We start from the raw sequence: 18,507 nt of genomic DNA, 5'->3' as shown, positions 1-18,507 counted from the left end.
AAAAATAGAAAAATATTGAAACATGTTTTGGATGTTTCTAATCAATTACTTTTTCACAAACAGCAGAAAAGTATGGTTACGATACCCGCGTAGGTAACTGAGTATTTTGTAAATTCTTTTTCAATCACTTTACTTTAGTTCACTTTATTTAGCTATATACTCATTTTGTTATCTCTTCAATTGAATTAATAGGTAAGTGTATAATCATTCAAGCTCCAATGAAGTTTCACATAGCGTTCTCACAATATGCACAAAGAAAACTGTACAGTAGTAAGCTTGCTATGCATGGATTTTGACTCAGGATTACGTCTACATTTTTGTACCGGTCTGTAAATTAATAGCTTCAAAAACAAGAGGTTACGTCGGAGGTGCAAGGTTTTGAGTGTTCATAACTCTTTGCCGGGTGAACGAAGTGATATGTTAATCGCTTCATTCGAATGATAAGATTTTCAGAACTTGGGACCTAAGCGCAAGCTTGTACAGTGAAATATTTGGAGTAGGATTGCGCGATCGATTTCTTCTTTCGATTTTTCCGATCTCACAATTTTGTTTAGCCTTCATTGATTTCAATCTCGCCACATTACAAAATGAGTTCTGACAAGATCAGAACTTGCGACAGCTACTAAGGGTTGTTGATGAGTTACTAATGATACATTTTCAAATAATTTTTTAATTAATTGATTCCATGATGGTACAAGATGAATGCTCTGGAGAACACTGTTTTCGAAGATCTAATTTTTTGTGTTCTTGGTTATTAAATAGAACCATGAATTTTTTTTTTCCATATTTAAACAAAAGACGATACCCATATAACATAAATAGATAAATTGGAAAAATGCTTCCGATTTTTTGAAGATCGACTAGGCAAAGAACGGTTCTTTTGTGCCGATTTAATCAGTGAATCGAACCCTACGCCGTTTAGAAAATCGATTTGTCGAGATCGATCTTTTTGCAAAGATCGCCCAATCCTAATTTGGAGCATGCTTGGACTTCAAATTGATCATGACCGCCAAAACTGAAAGCCTTGTAACAGTTCGGCTGAAAAGATCATAAGGTTGACGTCTAGATGGCGCCTCTTGCAAAAATCTACTTGACTATCACAAAGCACTTTGACTATGACAGCAATCGGTCTATTGGTTCGTGAGTTACAGTATTGAGAGTGAAGCAACTTTCGTTATTGTGAAAAAAAACGGAAAAATCCGAATTTCGTGTGTAATAGCATGAATTGGGCTCCAAATTGCTGCAGCATCCACCGTATTCCCTAGATCTGGCCCCAGCGACTGATTTCCGTTTGCAGACCTGAAGAGAATGCTCGTTGGCAAGAAATTTAAGACGATGATGCAGAGATCATTCGCTATCCAACTCTTGACGAGTAAAGTTCAGTTTCGTTATTGTGCGTTGCCACTTTTACTATTGTGCGATTGGTATAGTGTACGAGTGAAGGTCATTGCTGTCCGCTTTCGAATTGACCTTTTGTGAAGTGGAACAAAGGAAGCAGCGCTCTTGCAGCTTGCAGCCCTTGGCGGCTGTTGAACATTGGCATAACGGGATCGCCATCGTGTGGCTGTCGTTAACGGGAATTATCATCGCGTGACCGTGTGAGCTATTCTTGCGCTATTGTGTTGATCCATAGCGCGTAGCCTCTGTCTCTCCCTGGTTAGGGCAGTAGAGCGCAGTATCGGAACAACTTTTATATTAAGGTACACATATTTAATATTAATATTATTGTTCAACTCATATGTTCATTGCTTAATATTATCATCATAATTTTTTGTTTGTTTGTTTTGTTATTTATTTTTTTTTTGAGATTATTGTTAAAATCAATAATAGATTAGAAATAAGACAAAAATTTTTGTAAAATGGAGAATAGTGGAGGATCTCCAGAGATGGAGATCTCCGATAATGAATCCCATTCAAGATCTGGGAAAAAACATAAACGAGTCCCTCAAAAAGAAGATAATTCTTCTGGGGACGAATCTGCTCATCCTTCCAAGCCCCCCTCTAAGAAAATAGCAAGCCTCCCTTCTGAACCCACTGTTACTTCCACTCCCCCTCTCCCATCATCGATTTCGCTTCCCCCTTCTGATGTTTCCGATCCAACCCAATCCTCGTCCTCGTCCTCGTCCTCGTCTTCTCCCTCTGTTGTCTCCGCTCCACGTGTCAGAGTTTATCCAGAAGATGCACCTGGAACTGGCCCTTGGGTTGTTTTCCTCAGGCCAAAACCAAAAGGAAAAAGCCTTAACGTGATTCAGATCATGAAAGATCTGGCCAGATACACTTCTGTATCTGAAATTCGCAGGGTTAGACCGAACAAATTGCGGGTTGTCGTGAATGAACGGAAACACGCAAACGAGATTGTTGCTGACCAACACTTCACTCTCGAATATAGAACATTTATACCCTCCCATAACGTAGAAATTGAGGGGGTGATAACTGAAACGGGTCTGACGAGCGAACAAATAAAAAAATAAGGAAAAGGCAAGTTCAAGAAGCTTCCCTCAATGGAAGTAAAGATCTTGGACTGTCGCCAACTCGGGAAACTCTCCCATGATGGGGACCAAACTAAATTTACGCCGTCAGACTCGTTTCGAGTCACCTTTGCTGGTGCCGCCCTCCCTGACTACGTTATGGTGGACAAATTGAGACTACCTGTGCGACTCTTCGTGCCAAAGCCCATGACTTGCAACAAATGCAAGTCAGTTGGTCACACTTCAGATTATTGTGCCAACAAGGAGCGCTGTGCAACTTGCGGTGAGCAACATGTGGGGGAATCCTGCAGTGCGACTGAGCATAAGTGTCCATATTGCGGGGGATCCCCACACGTGCTCTCAGCTTGTGAAACTTACAAGAGACGCGGTTGCTCTAGCCATCAATTCCAGAGATGGTTTACCTCCATTGGAGGAGTATAACTTCCTTTCTCGTTTGATCTATGACAGCGCGGTTCGCGCTCAAACGAAACCCATCCCAGGTTCCACTATTCGTCGAAGGCCTCCCAATCTATGGTGGGATAGCATATGTTCCAAGCTTTATGTAGAAAAATCGAATGCATTTAAAGCTTTTCGGAAACGTGGAACCAGAAATTCAAATGGCTTACGCCGAAAAAAAACAAATGGCTTCAGTATTCTTGGACATAAAGGGGGCCTTTGATTCTGTTTCAATAGAGGTTTTGTCAGACAAATTACACTCTCGGGGTTTGCCGCCTCTATTGAATAATATGTTATATAACTTGCTTTGTGAGAAACATTTGAACTTTTCTCACGGAGATTCGGCAGTAAGTCGGGTCTCTTACATGGGCCTCCCCCAGGGCTCATGTTTAAGCCCCCTTTTGTACAACTTCTATGTAAGCGACATCGACAATTGCCTCACACAAAATTGCAGCCTAAGACAACTTGCAGATGATGGAGTGGTGTCTGTCGTAGGATCAAACGAATCCGATCTGCAAGGACCCTTACAAGATACTTTGAACAATTTTTCAACCTGGGCCATTGGGCTAGGGATCGAATTCTCCACGGAGAAAACAGAGATGGTGGTTTTTTCTAGGAAGCATAGACCAGCAAAACCAAAGCTTCAACTTTTGGGTAAACCGATCACTCATGCTATGTCATTGAAGTATCTTGGGGTCTGGTTCGACTCCAAATGTACTTGGGGGGCCCATATTAGGTATCTGAGTAAAAAATGTCAACAAAGAATAAACTTTCTCCGTACAATTACCGGCACATGGTGGGGAGCCCATCCCGAAGATCTTATAATGTTGTATCGAACAACTATTCTCTCAGTGATGGAGTATGGCAGTTTCTGTTTTCAATCAGCTGCCAAAACACACCTCATTAAACTCGAGAGAATTCAGTATCTTTGTCTCCGTATTGCGTTGGGATGTATGCCCTCAACGCATACCATGAGTCTCGAGGTTTTGGCAGGCCTACTCCCACTAAAAGATCGCTTCAATTTATTATCTCTTCGGTTCCTCATCCGGTGGAAGGTTATGAACCCATTGGTGATCGGAAATTTTGAGCAGCTGATCGAGCTAAATTTTCACTCCAGATTCATGAGTTCATATCATGAATTCATCTCCATGCAGGTTGATCCTTCTTCGTATATTCCCAACCGTGTTTGTTTTCCTGACTACATCAATTCCTCTGTGCATTTCGATCTGTTCATGAAGGAGAAAATCCATGAAAATCCAGATTATCTTAGATTGGGGTTCGTTCCTACAATCTTCAATGCAAAGTATGGGCGTATCAATTGTGATAATATATACTTTACTGATGGGTCCTCTATGAATGAGTCCACAGGATTTGGAGTGTTCAACGTATTTTTAGCACCTCACACAGTCTTCAGAATCCTTGCTCGGTATATATTGCTGAATTGGCAGCGATATACTGGGCGCTGGACAGCGTCGCCTCACGACCTGTTGAACACTATTACATTGTAACGGATAGTCTTAGCTCTGTCGAAGCTATGCGTTCAGTGAGGCCGGAAAAGCACTCGCCGTACTTCCTTGAGAGAATACGAGAAATTTTGAGTGCTTTATCCAGACGCTGTTATGTCATTACCTTTATCTGGGTCCCTTCACATTGCTCCATTCCGGGTAATGAGAGGGCTGACTCATTAGCAAAGGTAGGTGCAATTGAAGGCGATATTTATCAGCGTCAAATCGCCTTCAATGAATTTTATTCTTTAGTCCGCAAAAATACCATCGCTAACTGGCAACGCAAGTGGAATGAAGATGAATTGGGCCGGTGGTTTCACTCGATTATCCCTAAGGTTAGCCTCAAACCGTGGTTCAAAAGTCTGGACTTGAGTCGGGACTTTATTCGCACCTTCTCCCGACTCATGTCCAATCACTGTTCGTTAGATGCACTACTCTTCCATTTCAATCTTGCCAGCAGCAATCTCTGCGTTTGTGGCCAAGGTTATCACGACATCGAGCACATTGTTTGGTCGTGCGAGGTGTATCTGGTCGCCAGATCGAATTTAGAAAACTCCCTTCGGGCCCGAGGAAGACAGCCCAATGTGCCGGTGAGAGATGTGTTGGCTCGGTTAGACCTTGATTACATGTCCCATATATATGTTTTCCTTAAAGCTATAGATCTTCGTGTGTGATTGTCCCTACATCCTAATACCCTCCTTTCCTTCCTTTGCGGGTAATTCGTCCCCTCGCTATAAATAGTAGAATAAGTTGAAATGTAAATAAACTATAGATATACGAATAGATTTAAGAATTGAGTGCTCATCAACATTGTTACAATTTCCTTATATCCCATCCTTCTCCTAAAAATATGTCACCCTTTTAAACTCGAGTACACCGCGAGTAATCGGTTTTCCACCTTACTAACCATAGATGTAAGAAAATTGTTTCTATATATATATAGTTTTAAAAATATGTTTAAGAATTCGGCTCCTTTAAACTTAAGTAACTGAGCCTGTAAAAATAAACGAATTAAAAAAAAAAAAAAATGATGCAGAGATTACCGAAACTGAGGCCTATTTTGGAAAAAACCGAAAATATATCGTATAATTTCCATCTTCGAAGTCTTGGCCAAAGGGAATAAAATTGACTCATTTCTCAAACAGATAGTGGCTAGGGATGAAAAATGGATTACACTAAACCTACCACGAGGGGTCAAATGACCCATTTAAAATTTGAATCAAAATTTTCTTGATAATTACATACGCTATAATATAGTCCTTGACAGTGTTTTGTTCGGTTAAGTCGTTCGTGAATTATAGTGTCGCAAATATGGAGCAAAATAAAGAGAAAATCCGACATATTTTACAGTACTACTATGACAAAGGCAAACATGCATCTCAAGCTGCCAATAAAATTTGTGCAGTTTATGGACCCGATACAGTTTTCATTTCCACCGCCCAACGATGGTTTCAACGTTTTCGTTCTGGTGTAGAGGTCGTCGAAGATGCGCCACGCTCCGGAAGGCCTGTCGTCGAAAATTGCGACAAAATCGCTGAATTAGCCGAGAAAGACCGGCATAGTAGCAGCCGTAGCATCGGCCAAGAGCTGGGGATAAGTCATCAAACCGTTATTAACCATTTGAAGAAGATTGGATTCACAAAGATGCTCGATGTATGGGTGCCACACACGTTGACGCAAAAAAACATCTTTGACCGTATCGACGCATGTGAATCGCTGCTGAATCGCAACAAAATCGACCCGTTTCTGAAGCGGATGGTGACTGGCGATGAAAAGTGAGTCACTTACGATAACGTGAAGCGCAAACAGTCGTGGTCGAAGCCCGCTGAAACGGCTCAGACGGTGGCCAAACCCTCATTAACGGCCAGGAAGGTTCTGCTGTGTGTTTGGTGGGATTGTCAAGGAATAATCTATTATGAGCTGCTTCCCTATGGCCAAACGCTCAATTCAATACTGCCAACAACTGGAACGCTTGAAGGTAGCACTCATGAAGAAGAGGCCATCTTTGATAAACAGAGGCCGCATTGTCTTCCATCAGGACAACGCCAGGCCACACACTTCTTTGGTGACGCGCCAGAAGCTCCGGGAGCTCGGATGGGAGGTTCTTTTGCATCCGCCGTATAGTCCGGACCTTGCACCAAGTGACTACCACCTTTTTTGTCCATGGCGAACGAGCTAGGTAGTCAGAAGTTAGCCACAAAAGAGCCCTGTGAAAATTGGCTATCCGAGTTTTTTGCCAATAAGGAAGCGAGCTTCTATAACAGGGGTATTATGAAGTTGGAATCTCGTTGGGAACAAGTCATCGAACAAAACGGCGCATATTTGACTTAAAACAGATGATTGTAACTAATTTTGACAATGAAAATTTAAAAAAAATACCGCAGGACTTTTTTGACAACCTAATATTTCTCAGTTAAAATAATAACCTCTCTTGTTATTATTTCAACTGAGAAATATACTGAACTGAAAAATACATTCGATGTATGTTTTAGAAAAAGTAGTGTAGGCAAATGATGTTGTGACGATGTAATTATCAAGAAAATTTTGATTCAAAGATGTTTTTTTGCGTCAACGTGTGTGGCACCCATACATCGAGCTTCTTTGTGAATCCAAGCTTCTTCAAATGGTTAATAACGGTTTGATGACTTATCCCCAGCTCTTGGCCGATGCTACGGCTGCTACTATGCCGGTCTTTCTCGGCTAATTCAGCGATTTTGTCGCAATTTCCGACGACAGGCCTTCCGGAGCGTGGCGCATCTTCGACGACCTCTACACCAGAACGAAAACGTTGAAACCATCGTTGTGCGGTGGAAATGGAAACTGTATCGGGTCCATAAACTGCACAAATTTTATTGGCAGCTTGAGATGCATGTTTGCCTTTGTCATAGTAGTACTGTAAAATATGTCGGATTTTCGCTTTATTTTGCTCCATATTTGCGACACTATAACTCACGAACGACTTAACCGAACAAAACACTGTCAAGGACTATATTATAGCGCCTTATTAAAATACCTTTCTAACAAGCTATAGTATGACTCGATACAATGAATACAACTAGAACTACGCGCTTACAACGACACCTCGCGGAAATACCGCAGGACTTTTTTGACAGCCTAACATATGTAATCTGCCCTAACTACCGCAACGGGTCATTTGACCCTTGCAAACATTTATGCGATATATATTGCTTTATATATTTTGTTGTATTTGTGAATGAATAGTGAATGAATAGTGAATGAACAGAACTAATTGTTTTGCTGACTATCCAAGCGAGCAAACAGTAACCATTCCAAGCTACAGTGCTATTTAGCGTGTCAAAAATTGTAATTTCTATATTTTGCTGATAATTGTTATCACAAAACGTCGAATTATACAGGAGAAAATGGTATGCCATGTTCCTCAACAAAACTATATGAATCGAGTCATTATTCGCTAACTATGTATTGACTCGCTGTGGTAGGAATAATGAATGTCAATAATAAATCAAGATTTTTCCATACCTTTCTGCTTCCATTTTCACACTCCAAGCTGAATCTTATTCCAAAATAATCGTGTATTTTTTCTATAATTTATAACACTATTACGAGATTTAGTGGAAATAAAGTTTCAATTATGCCATACAAATTTCGTGATTAGAACTTATGAACTGCCGATAAATAGATCTTATTGAAAGTATTGAGCCGAAATGTTATACATACAAATGAATCTTTGAATGCTCTGTTGCTTCGTATTGAATTTTCAGCGTTTTTAATGGTGCTCTTCAAAAACTTTCAATATTTTTGGAAAAGATTTTTTTGCTGCGTGCTGATGTTTGGCGGGACCCAGTCTTTGTTTTTTGCAACGGACTGAAATTTGAAAATCGGCAATAAAAAATTTATTTTCCGGCTGTGAATAGGAATCTTTCTCAATGTCGATATTTTGATTTGGCGTAAGTTTTTCAAAAAGCCAACAGCAACAACCGCAACAGCAGTTACGAGTCCAGTCCAGACCTGAACGAAAATACAACGGGCGTGTTTCTGCTTCGCTCATTCACGATTCATCAGTCATCCAGTATGCAACCAGATGCAGTGCTCGGAAATATCTGTTTCACATCAATCTTTTCATTCGATCATTACACCATTGCATTCGGGATACCGAAAATGAACCAACGCCAAACCTCTTAATCACAGCAAGCCACTCACAGTTGATTCATCCAGTTCCATTCATTATCTTTTTCGTGCTGCTCTGCGTTCACGGAATGTGAGCAAAAGAAAATATCCCTAGTTTTGTCATTCATTGATACTAACATACTAGTTCATTCACTATCAGCATCGTTCTCGGACACTGACGAAACGGAGAGAAAGATAACGAAGTACAGAATGCTCATAATAGTGACAATAAATTAAATTGTTGAAGCATGCAAGGTTTCCGTCTCAGTTAAAATGCTTTCATTTTACATAGTGAATATGCAATTCCAATTCCACTTGCCAGAAATGCTTCAAAAGACTCCAATCCCGATGTAAAAAAATACCGTCTTGACTCAAATTTCCAGCATTTCATTTTTGACTAAAATTCCGAACACACGAACATAGAACGGTGGTGTCCAGAACACGACCGCAATGGTAATACATATAGCTTCCTTTTGCAAACGGATCAAACTGTGCCATAGGATTGCCAACATTCAGCTTTGGCTAACGAAGTTTGCATTCGCTACTCGGATCGATTCTGCAGAATGATTTCTCGCCGTCCAAGCCTATGCAACACTTAGCTGTATGTGTGCGTGTAGATCTTGCTCTTCTGTTGGCATTTCCGCTTACGCCACCGATTTGTGTTGCCCTTTCGGAGTAACTTCAAAAATAACTGAATAAGCAAGGCACTGATATTGAAAATGAACAGTCAAAATGTTCCTGACAATTTAATGGTAAAGAATAAATGGTAATGAATATTCTCATGATTCGTGCTTTAAGGAAAGCTCAGATAGCACAGAATGAATATGAATGAACACAGTTGTAAATTTGTTTGACGTCGAATGAATGACAGCGGCATCGACAAACAAAATTAACGTGTTATACTGATAAAAATACATTTTCAGTATTACTTAACAAGCTCAATATTTCCAAGCCCTGACCAGATGACAGCGAGACTTTCTAAATGACCTTCCTCAAGCCTCAAGAGAGTTTGTTTTAGTTTTCTAAATTGGCCTTTTTAGAGGCCAGAGGCGAATGAACTGAGAAAATTTAAAGCTTCTTTAATTCAAATCATTATCATCTGCATTGCTCATGTTACAACGTGATGAATTCCACCGTTTACCAAGCAAAAATAGTGATTCAGATTTCAAAAGACTTTCCACTGTGGCTTCCAGAGGCACATTTTCACCGGGGAACCGTGCGCTTCCATACAATACATACAGTGGTTGAATTTTGTTCGGTGGAAGCTCCGCGTCGATTTTCATGTTGTGTGGCGGAGAATTCTTCTGTATTTTTACATCACACGAAAATTTTACAGTTTGCTTTATACATTGCCAAAGCTAGATTGGAGCGGTTAGGAAATGTGGGATAATGGTGCTGATGGAACATAAGATAATCGACAGGAACTGAGTGTGGATCAACTGCGAAAAAGATTGCCGCGATAGCGTTCACGATAAATATTTACTGCAATGTGCACATTGATATTATTAACACGTTGACTGCCACGTCAGTCATTGGTGACTGACAGTATAAAATATGATGATGAAGGTAGAAATTTATCTATTTTTTTTCGCAGAAATTTTAGTGCTTTCATGCAGAAATATCTTCTTACGATAAGAAACGATGGCCCTAATACGTTAAAAAATTTCCATCGAGTAAATTCTAATTTTCCAGTATTGCACTTGGCATTGCTGTTCTACGATATCAGTGCTGGCCTGATGGGAAAGTCGCTATAAAACAGCGTGGCACTCAACGTGTTAAACAAATTGCAACTTATTACCAGTTTGTGTATTGTTCCTGCGGGGGGTAGGAATGAATCATCAACCAATAATATTCAACTGTTTCTACAAAACCGCGTAAATTACCGACCCTTTTCACTTTCTACTGAAGAGTTATTTATAAAGTATCGATGCGTTCTCAAATAACATCTGAAATGCCAAAAAGCGAGTTGAAGAAATTAATTACATAATCCTACGTCAATATTATCTCGTGTCGCGGGCATAACCCTCTATTTTATAAAATTTTCATAGGAACATACAGGGTTGCAACATATACAGTAGATTCTGTATTTTACAGATTTTTCACCATATTTCAGATACAGAATCTGTATATACAGAATTACAACAGAAATTACAGATTTACTAAAATTCAATTTTAAATATTAATTTTATTACAGTGCATACAGTAGATACCTTGATATATAAAAATAATCAACGCAACGCAACGAGATGGCTTTCGTTGGACGCAGTTGTTAAGCGAAACCTTAAACTCTTCTTAATCCGAGTTAAGTATGACCGTAATCAATCCGCCAATGGTATATTGACTCATTTAACCGAACTTATGACTAAACTGATTATGCTATTCTTCCACTCATCAATAACGTCAATTGCACTTTTCAATCAAAAATTTCTCTGTTTTGTGAACTTTATAATGAGACAAGAATGTTATTGTTGATCATGTTGGATAACTTATGTTTGAAGAGCTACGTACAACGATTCGTCGATGCTGACCTTAGTGTGAAAGTATTTGAAAACTTTCTGAAGAAGCCTGAGGATGTTTACGTTGGTATCGACGCAGAAGAAGCTGAAAAAGGATTGTATGCAGCTAGGAAGCTGACCATCAAATCGAATTGTCGTAGCTTCTATATTGTACTCGTGAAACAGATTTCAAAGCGATTTGATTACAGACGAAACAAAGTCCGGAAATTTTTAGTTTAGTGGCACCCATAATTAAAGACTCTATTTTGAAGGCGAAGAACTATGTATCGGCTAAAGGAGGAGCTTCAAGGATGAAATTGACGAACAATTTGGAGGCAAAGTTCAACAAAACCATGTATAAACTTGAAAAACCTGACCTTGGATTTCTGAAGAGAACTTGATTAAAAATGTTGATTTCCACGAAAAACTACCCTATGCAAAATATTAGCTCGACCGGACTTCATTTATTAGTGTTGCACAGCCTTGACAGCCTTGAGTTTTTTGAAAACTGAAAAATCAAATGAAGAAAATCGAGGTTTTTAAAAAAATTGATGCCAAATGTCTTCAAATTGCATTAAACGTCGAGATCTACTGTCATTCCGATTTTTTTTTATCAAAAATCGACACTTTTTTTGGGACTTGTTTTTCGGAATACGAGGCAAAACGTATTTTTAGGTCCTAAACTTTAGGGTGCCAATGAAAATCATCATATCAAATTTTCATACGGGACTTCCTGCGACATGTTAATTTGCACGATGAAATACCCTATGCAAAATATTAGCTCATTCGAACTTCATTTTCTTCTGTCACAGATGTCAAAATATAAATTTTCTGAAAATCGAAAAATCACCCAAGGGAAGAGGAAAATGTCTTAGAATTGCATGAAACGTCGAGATTTACTGTTATTTCAAAAAAACTTCTTTGATCAAAAATTTACTTTTTGGCACTTGGTCGTTTTTTCGTCTGAAAGGTCGAGACGAACTTTTTTTTTCGAGATTAGTCCCAGAGTGTCGATTTTTGACAAAAAGTCACAGGAGGGTTGTGTTCGTGACACGACCGCATAGTTGACGTAGGATTCCGTTAGGCTATCTGTTGATTATGGATATGTTTGAAGAAATATATCGTTAAACTCTTTGATAATGATTTGGTGGCCCTGAAAAGGGCCGTTTTGTTTTGTTGTTGTGAATAGTTTTTCTAATATTTCTTCACTTTTCCAATTTTCCTCACCGTATAAATTTTCCTTGGGTGAAACTGAACATAACAAAACAGACAGCTTAAACCAAACGACCCGTTTTCGAGCGGGAACACACCTTGATTTTTATTTATGAAAATTGGAATGCATCGTTTCATATTTGATATTTTTACAATTTTACATTTTTAACACAACTGCTACCATATACAATTTTACACTTACACTTGTGCTAAATTTTTCACAATACACGATCGGTCATTAATCTGAAATTTCACGAAGCAACCAACATTAATGTTCCAAATTTGAATTTTATTTGCTAGAATTGATCGTATCACTCACCTTAGTTGCAATACACAAATGAACCCTACTTTCATGTATTTGCAATGTCGGTTTACCCCATGCAGCTTTTGATGTCTCTGTTAGCGAACACATTTCGTTGGAAGCAAAAGCTCCCCCTACTTTTATGTATTTGCAATGCTAATTCCCCCCAGGCAGCTTGATTTTGATGTCTCTGTTAGTGACCAATCAGAAGTGGGTATTTCCGTTAGGATAGGGGTTGAGATTGTTCAATTGTTCGACAGTTAATTTCATGATATATATTATTTACTTCAATATGAAAAATTGTTATGGAGTGCCGAAATCGATTGACGCAAAAATTTCATTAATTCATCATGAAATATTAATAATAAGCGTTTGAAATTGGACAATTTTCAAGATGTACTCGATTTTCGATTTTCAATTTGTACCCCAATATGTTCCCAAAAGACGTAATCCAACGTCAAAAAAATTTAGGATGACAGAATGTCCTATTCCACCTGCCAGTTGCCTTTCATTGCAATCAGTGTTTGAATTTCGATCAATATCGAATGATACATAATGTGTCATGCAAGTAACCTCTCACGAACATATAACCAAATATGAGTGGATCATTCAGATACTTGTATGAATGACAGTAATCACTTGTGTTGATTACTTGATTAAACCAAGAGAGGAACGAAGACTGTTGATTGCATATCCGAACTACACCAAACATCGCACGCCATTGTCGAAGCCTGCATACAAGTTTCAACCGCATATATCGTCCCGTTCTTCTATAGCGAAAACCGCTGCACAGGCAAGTGCAATGCAATAAATGATACAAGAAAAATTACGTCATCATTCGGAGAGCAGTGAATGGGAAACGAGCTAAAACGAGAGAGTTTTTGTTTCTCACTGGAGCGGTGTTGCTAGTAAAACTATGCGGTCTATATGAATATATATATATATATATATATATATATATATATATATATATATATATATATATATATATATATATATATATATATATATATATATATATATATATATATATATATATATTTCAAGGGTTAGCAACGTTAAAAATGAAAAATATAATATGACTACCCTTCCATTAGCCTCTATCGAGCTAAATAATCATAAAGTTTGCACTCTCTGAGACTAAAGAATAAAGAATCGAGATCTGCTACATTAGTTGAATATAAATCATTCGCTTTGCGTAGTCCGTATGATCCTGCTGTTTCATGATGCATAGAGAGGTTCGATATGTTTAAGTTAGAGGCAAAGAAGAAAACAAACTTTCTGCACCGAAAGCGTCCATTACAGTTTTGCTTGCATGCTGGTGTATCATGAAGTACGAACCGAAGCAGAGTTGTCTCGTTCTCTTTTGTGCCGTGATTTGTAGCACGTAACAACAAAAGAATGCCGCTGGGGGGATTTTTTCAGAGAATGGATCAATTGGCAAACACTGATTGTAATCACCTCAACGTTATTTGTCTAAACAACAGTTCAATGGTTTTGGAAATCTGAAAGATGGGTCAGTGTATTCACCGACGACAATATTTTCGAAAACTGTATCATTTTTTTTTTCTTCCGAAATTAAATGGGAAAACCTCCAAGAGTCAACGATTAAACCGATAACAGCTTAACATTAAACTATTATGAATTATTTAAAAGCATCTATTATCTGTCTATTATCTGGATCTTTTCAGTATCTTCACTTAAAAAATCAAAATCTAATTAAGTTGTTGGATTGAGTTAAAAAAATTAAATCCATGTACAAAAATCATACTTAAAATGAACCTCTAAAATATTTTTATATATATGTTATATATATATATTAAAAAAAATTAAATGAAAAATGAAACACAACATATTTAGCTATATATCGATTGCAATTTTTTTCTAACAGAAACCTTAATTTTCTTAATTTTAATTTTCTGCACTTTTTCATAAACCGATTTAGCCTTAAAATGAAAACTTCTATACAAATGCGCCCTATAAGTTGGCAACTTAGGGAAATTGTCATGAATTTGCATCGAAAAATTCTACAAGAATTCTACAATGGAAAATGTATTTAAAAAACAATTTTCTAAAAACGGTTACTTCGAAAAGGCTTCTAAATGCTGAAAAATGAGAGGGAACATACACAACTACAAGTTACATCCTAACAACAATAATTTTTTTATGTCCAAACTGAAACTAAAGGGATGTTTTAGAGTAAAACACCGCAATATTATCAAATACTTAAATACAAAATGTTTTGAAAAGAAAAATTCGATTTTACAGAAAATGTAATTTTAGATATGGCTCTAATGGCCGCAACTGAAGAAAATATATTTAGCTACAAGTCGTTTATGAATTACAAAATGAGCACACTTTTGAAAAAATAAAGTTTATTTTACTCTCTTTAAACTTTTATATAAACTGTTATAAATCAAAAATTATAATTCATACAAATGTGTCCCATAAGTGCATTTTGAGAAATTGTCTGAAATTCATACAAAAAATATGAAAACATCACAATTGAAGTCCTATAATAGCCTTTAAAAACTAAGATTCGATTTTCTTGAAAAGATCATTTCAAAAATGGTTCGCTGGACAGGAAAAAGGCAACATACTTGGCTTCAAGTAGTTATTCATTTATCTCTCAGTGTTTCTACATTGCTAGAATGTATCCAAATAAATCCAATTCTAGTATTTTTCTTACAGTTGATCAAGTAACAAACAAGTAAAGTCGTAATTATTCAGCTCAGTTTTTTATTTATCACTACTCACTCAGTCAAGCCACTATGCACAAAATAAACGTCAAAACAATGGTTCATTAATGTCTGTCATTAATGCTTACTTACCACAAGCACTATCGGCAGCTTTCCCATCGCTCCCAACATTATTCGGCTTCGGATTGGTTGCACGCAGTTCTCGGTTCTCGGAGGTGACTTCTTGTCGTACACTGTGCCTAAACAAGATGTGATGAGTTTTCCCTCCCTTTCCGGTGAGGAATTGATCTGGGGGGGAGGTTTATCGAGCCTCAAATGTGACTTTTGTTGTTGACGTCGAAATTCCAGCAGTGCGCTTATATTGTTTGCTTGTTCATTAACACTGCACTTGGAACCGGCAGCGCGTCAGCAGTCATCCCCGGTCGTACGAACGAACGCCTGTGTTCGCTGATCTATCTCAACGATTCCACACCTTGTACTTGACTGTTGTTCTGCGTTCTGCTGTGAAACTAAGCCTACGAATCTACGCGCACCTTGGGAACATGTTGGAGGGTTTCCGAATCAGACGAATGCCGCAATCATCGCGAATCTTGTTTTTTTTAGTTGTGTCGAGTTCACATTAAACTATTGTAGATGGGCGAACGTTAGACGAATAAATGAACAATATAAATATTAAAATAGAATGGAATGGAATTTTTGAGCAGCAGTCAGCATCAATTGGAAGGGACAAACGGTTCACGGCGCTTGCAGTTCACATTTCCAACCGGATTGGTAGATTTTTTAAGGGGGAAGGCACGTCATTCAGATGAAGATCCGGCTTCTTGATAATCAAAACAGAATATTCACCCACTTCACTGAATCACAAACTTATCATTCGAATACCGCTTAACTTTTAGAATGGTAGAATCCTGGATAAAAAAAAATTATTCAAAGTCACTAAGTTCTTGTTCAGCACTCAAAATCCGCACAAAATAACCGGGAACGCCTCCAGAACAGAGCACGAAACTATCCTCGCCAACCGAACGTTACCAAATAACTAGCAGGAGTTTTCGCAAAAACTTCATTTTAAATGCGGCATTTTAACGGCTCGGCTACGCTTTGGATGGAGGAGTGTATGCGCACAGTCGACGTGATTCTCTCGCGCAAAGCGTTGCGCGCGGCCGCCTTACGCCTCAGCGGGTAACTCAATCGAGGCGTGTGGTGCACCACGGCACCACAAACTACAGCAGCCCGTTTGTTGATGAGCTGTGGCTGAGCCCAAAACAGGTGAGGAAAAAATTCTAGCCGTGATTTGTTTTAACGGTGAGCGCCAGCGACGAACCGCGAGAGCTGGCCGAGCACGTGGTGGGTTTGCAAAATACGGAGAAAACGCTTATGCGAATCACGCGTTTTGTGTTCTCTGAGCGAAATATTAAGAGAAAAAGGGAGATGATGATAGATGCTCATCAGCTGTTGAGGTGTTGAGAGATTTTCAGGAAGCAATGAACTTAACCTTTTTTTTTCAAGAAGGGATCGTTTTATGGCGTAAAAGGTATAAAAAGGGGTCCAGAGTGGATAGTAATGCTATTCAGGATTGTCCAGCCGTTATAGTTGGAGATGGGACAACTCATGAAAATTTCTAAATGAATAGGTTTCTTCATGCGATTGTTCCGCCCAAGCATTCGCAAGTGCTTTTGACCGTTCGTAGAAATATTCAAAGCTGACCTTGCATAAGTGCAAGCGTAAGAATTGCATCTTATTTCCGTTGACTGATTAGTTGTAGATCATTTCTAAACACGCTCTTCATTTTACGGTATTTGCCTAATTACCCTAATTGACATAATAATACTTATCATTCGTAACACATCCAATCAAACAAAGAATCTCAGCCGCATCGAACAAGGTCTTTCTCTTGATGATTGAATAGCTTCTCATTGTTAATTGAGGAGTATTAAGGTGTACCGACTCTCAAAATTTCCCACGCTTTATAAACCAGCAGTCTGCTCAATTCTGCGTCTGTCATTGATAGTCAGGTGAAACTTCGAACCCGCAAAAAGTTTATTCCATTCACAAGTGGCAATCAGTGTGGCAGGGAAGGGTTGAATGAAATGTACTTCCGGAAATGTGCTTCTTAGGTATAAGCTGATATGTATTATTATTCGATATAATGATGAAACTTGAAAAAAAAATAATTTTAATGAATTCTAATACTTCATAAGCTGCTCTCTCTTACCAACTCTCCATTCATACTCAAACGTTACGAAAATACTAGTTGACTCGGCGAACTTTATCCTGTTCAAAATGTGTTTTATGAGATTTTTGTACATTCGGAGTCGTGGCCAGACGGTGCCTTTATATGATATCATGCAACACCCATTGTTATGTTGTTAAAAATATGGTGTAAAAACTTTTAGGTAAAATCGAAAATATAGCTTTTATATTTCTTATCTTATCTTTATCTTTCTAGAGAAAAAAAAGTTCAACAATGATATGGCTCCAATTATTTAAAGCAACCATGAAAAAAGAGACCGAGACAGTTTGACAGTTTGCATGTAGAATTTGAAAAGCGGAAGTTAAAGCAAAAACCTTTTTTTCGTGGGGACCCTAATGACCCCTTATGACCCCATTTCATACCAACTCGTCTTAGGAGTTGGAAGCACCATCTCAGATAGCAGTAAAACGCTGTGAGTGTAAAGACATTGGTCATTTAAGCAACTTTGCATATTTGAAATCATCGAAAAACAATTAGACTGCTTTTTGAAAAGGGTCAACATTTTTTTAACAAAAATTGATAACTTAAAAACTAGAATATTTACAAAATTCAGGTCAAAGTATGAAATGTAGAAAATTACGCATAAATAAATAATTTTTGACGTAGAACTACATCTTTCATCGAGGGTGCCAAATCAGAAAACAGGTCACGTTTTTATGAAATAAAGTTAACGTTAATAACTATTTCTGCCACGAACGGATTTTGACGAATTACACCCCAAACAAATCGAGAATTTCCTAAGATTTGTTTGATATGCTATACATTACGATCCACTGGTGTGTAAATGGTTAAAATTCATGAAAACTATAAGCGTTTCCATTTCCCCATACATTTGTTCTGTCCATTGGTGTGCTTTCTCGAACAAAGCTGTCAATAACGGACAACTTATCGACGAGCAACGAAGGGAAAATCGTAAGAATTAAGTGCGATTCACATACAACATACACGTCACGTTCACGTCCCGTCACGTC

The 18,507-nt window shown here is 38.2% G+C and overlaps 1 protein-coding gene across 3 annotated transcripts in view; it reads right to left on the bottom strand.

The window, feature by feature from the left end:
- Positions 1-16,323, bottom strand: part of LOC129768090 (fibroin heavy chain-like) — a 102,668-nt gene extending 86,345 nt beyond the window's left edge. For all 3 annotated transcript variants that reach the window (XM_055769505.1, XM_055769507.1, XM_055769506.1), the window contains exon 1: positions 15,418-16,323. In XM_055769505.1, coding sequence (XP_055625480.1) covers positions 15,418-15,456 — 39 coding nt within the window. In that variant the 5' untranslated portion in view covers positions 15,457-16,323. The remainder of the gene's footprint in view (positions 1-15,417) is intronic.
- Between the last annotated feature and the right edge of the window lie 2,184 nt (positions 16,324-18,507).

The sequence above is a fragment of the Toxorhynchites rutilus genome, chromosome 2, assembly GCF_029784135.1.
Source record: "Toxorhynchites rutilus septentrionalis strain SRP chromosome 2, ASM2978413v1, whole genome shotgun sequence".
In the NCBI taxonomy this organism is placed as follows: domain Eukaryota; kingdom Metazoa; phylum Arthropoda; class Insecta; order Diptera; family Culicidae; genus Toxorhynchites; species Toxorhynchites rutilus.
This window is presented reverse-complemented; position numbering and strand designations above follow the sequence as displayed.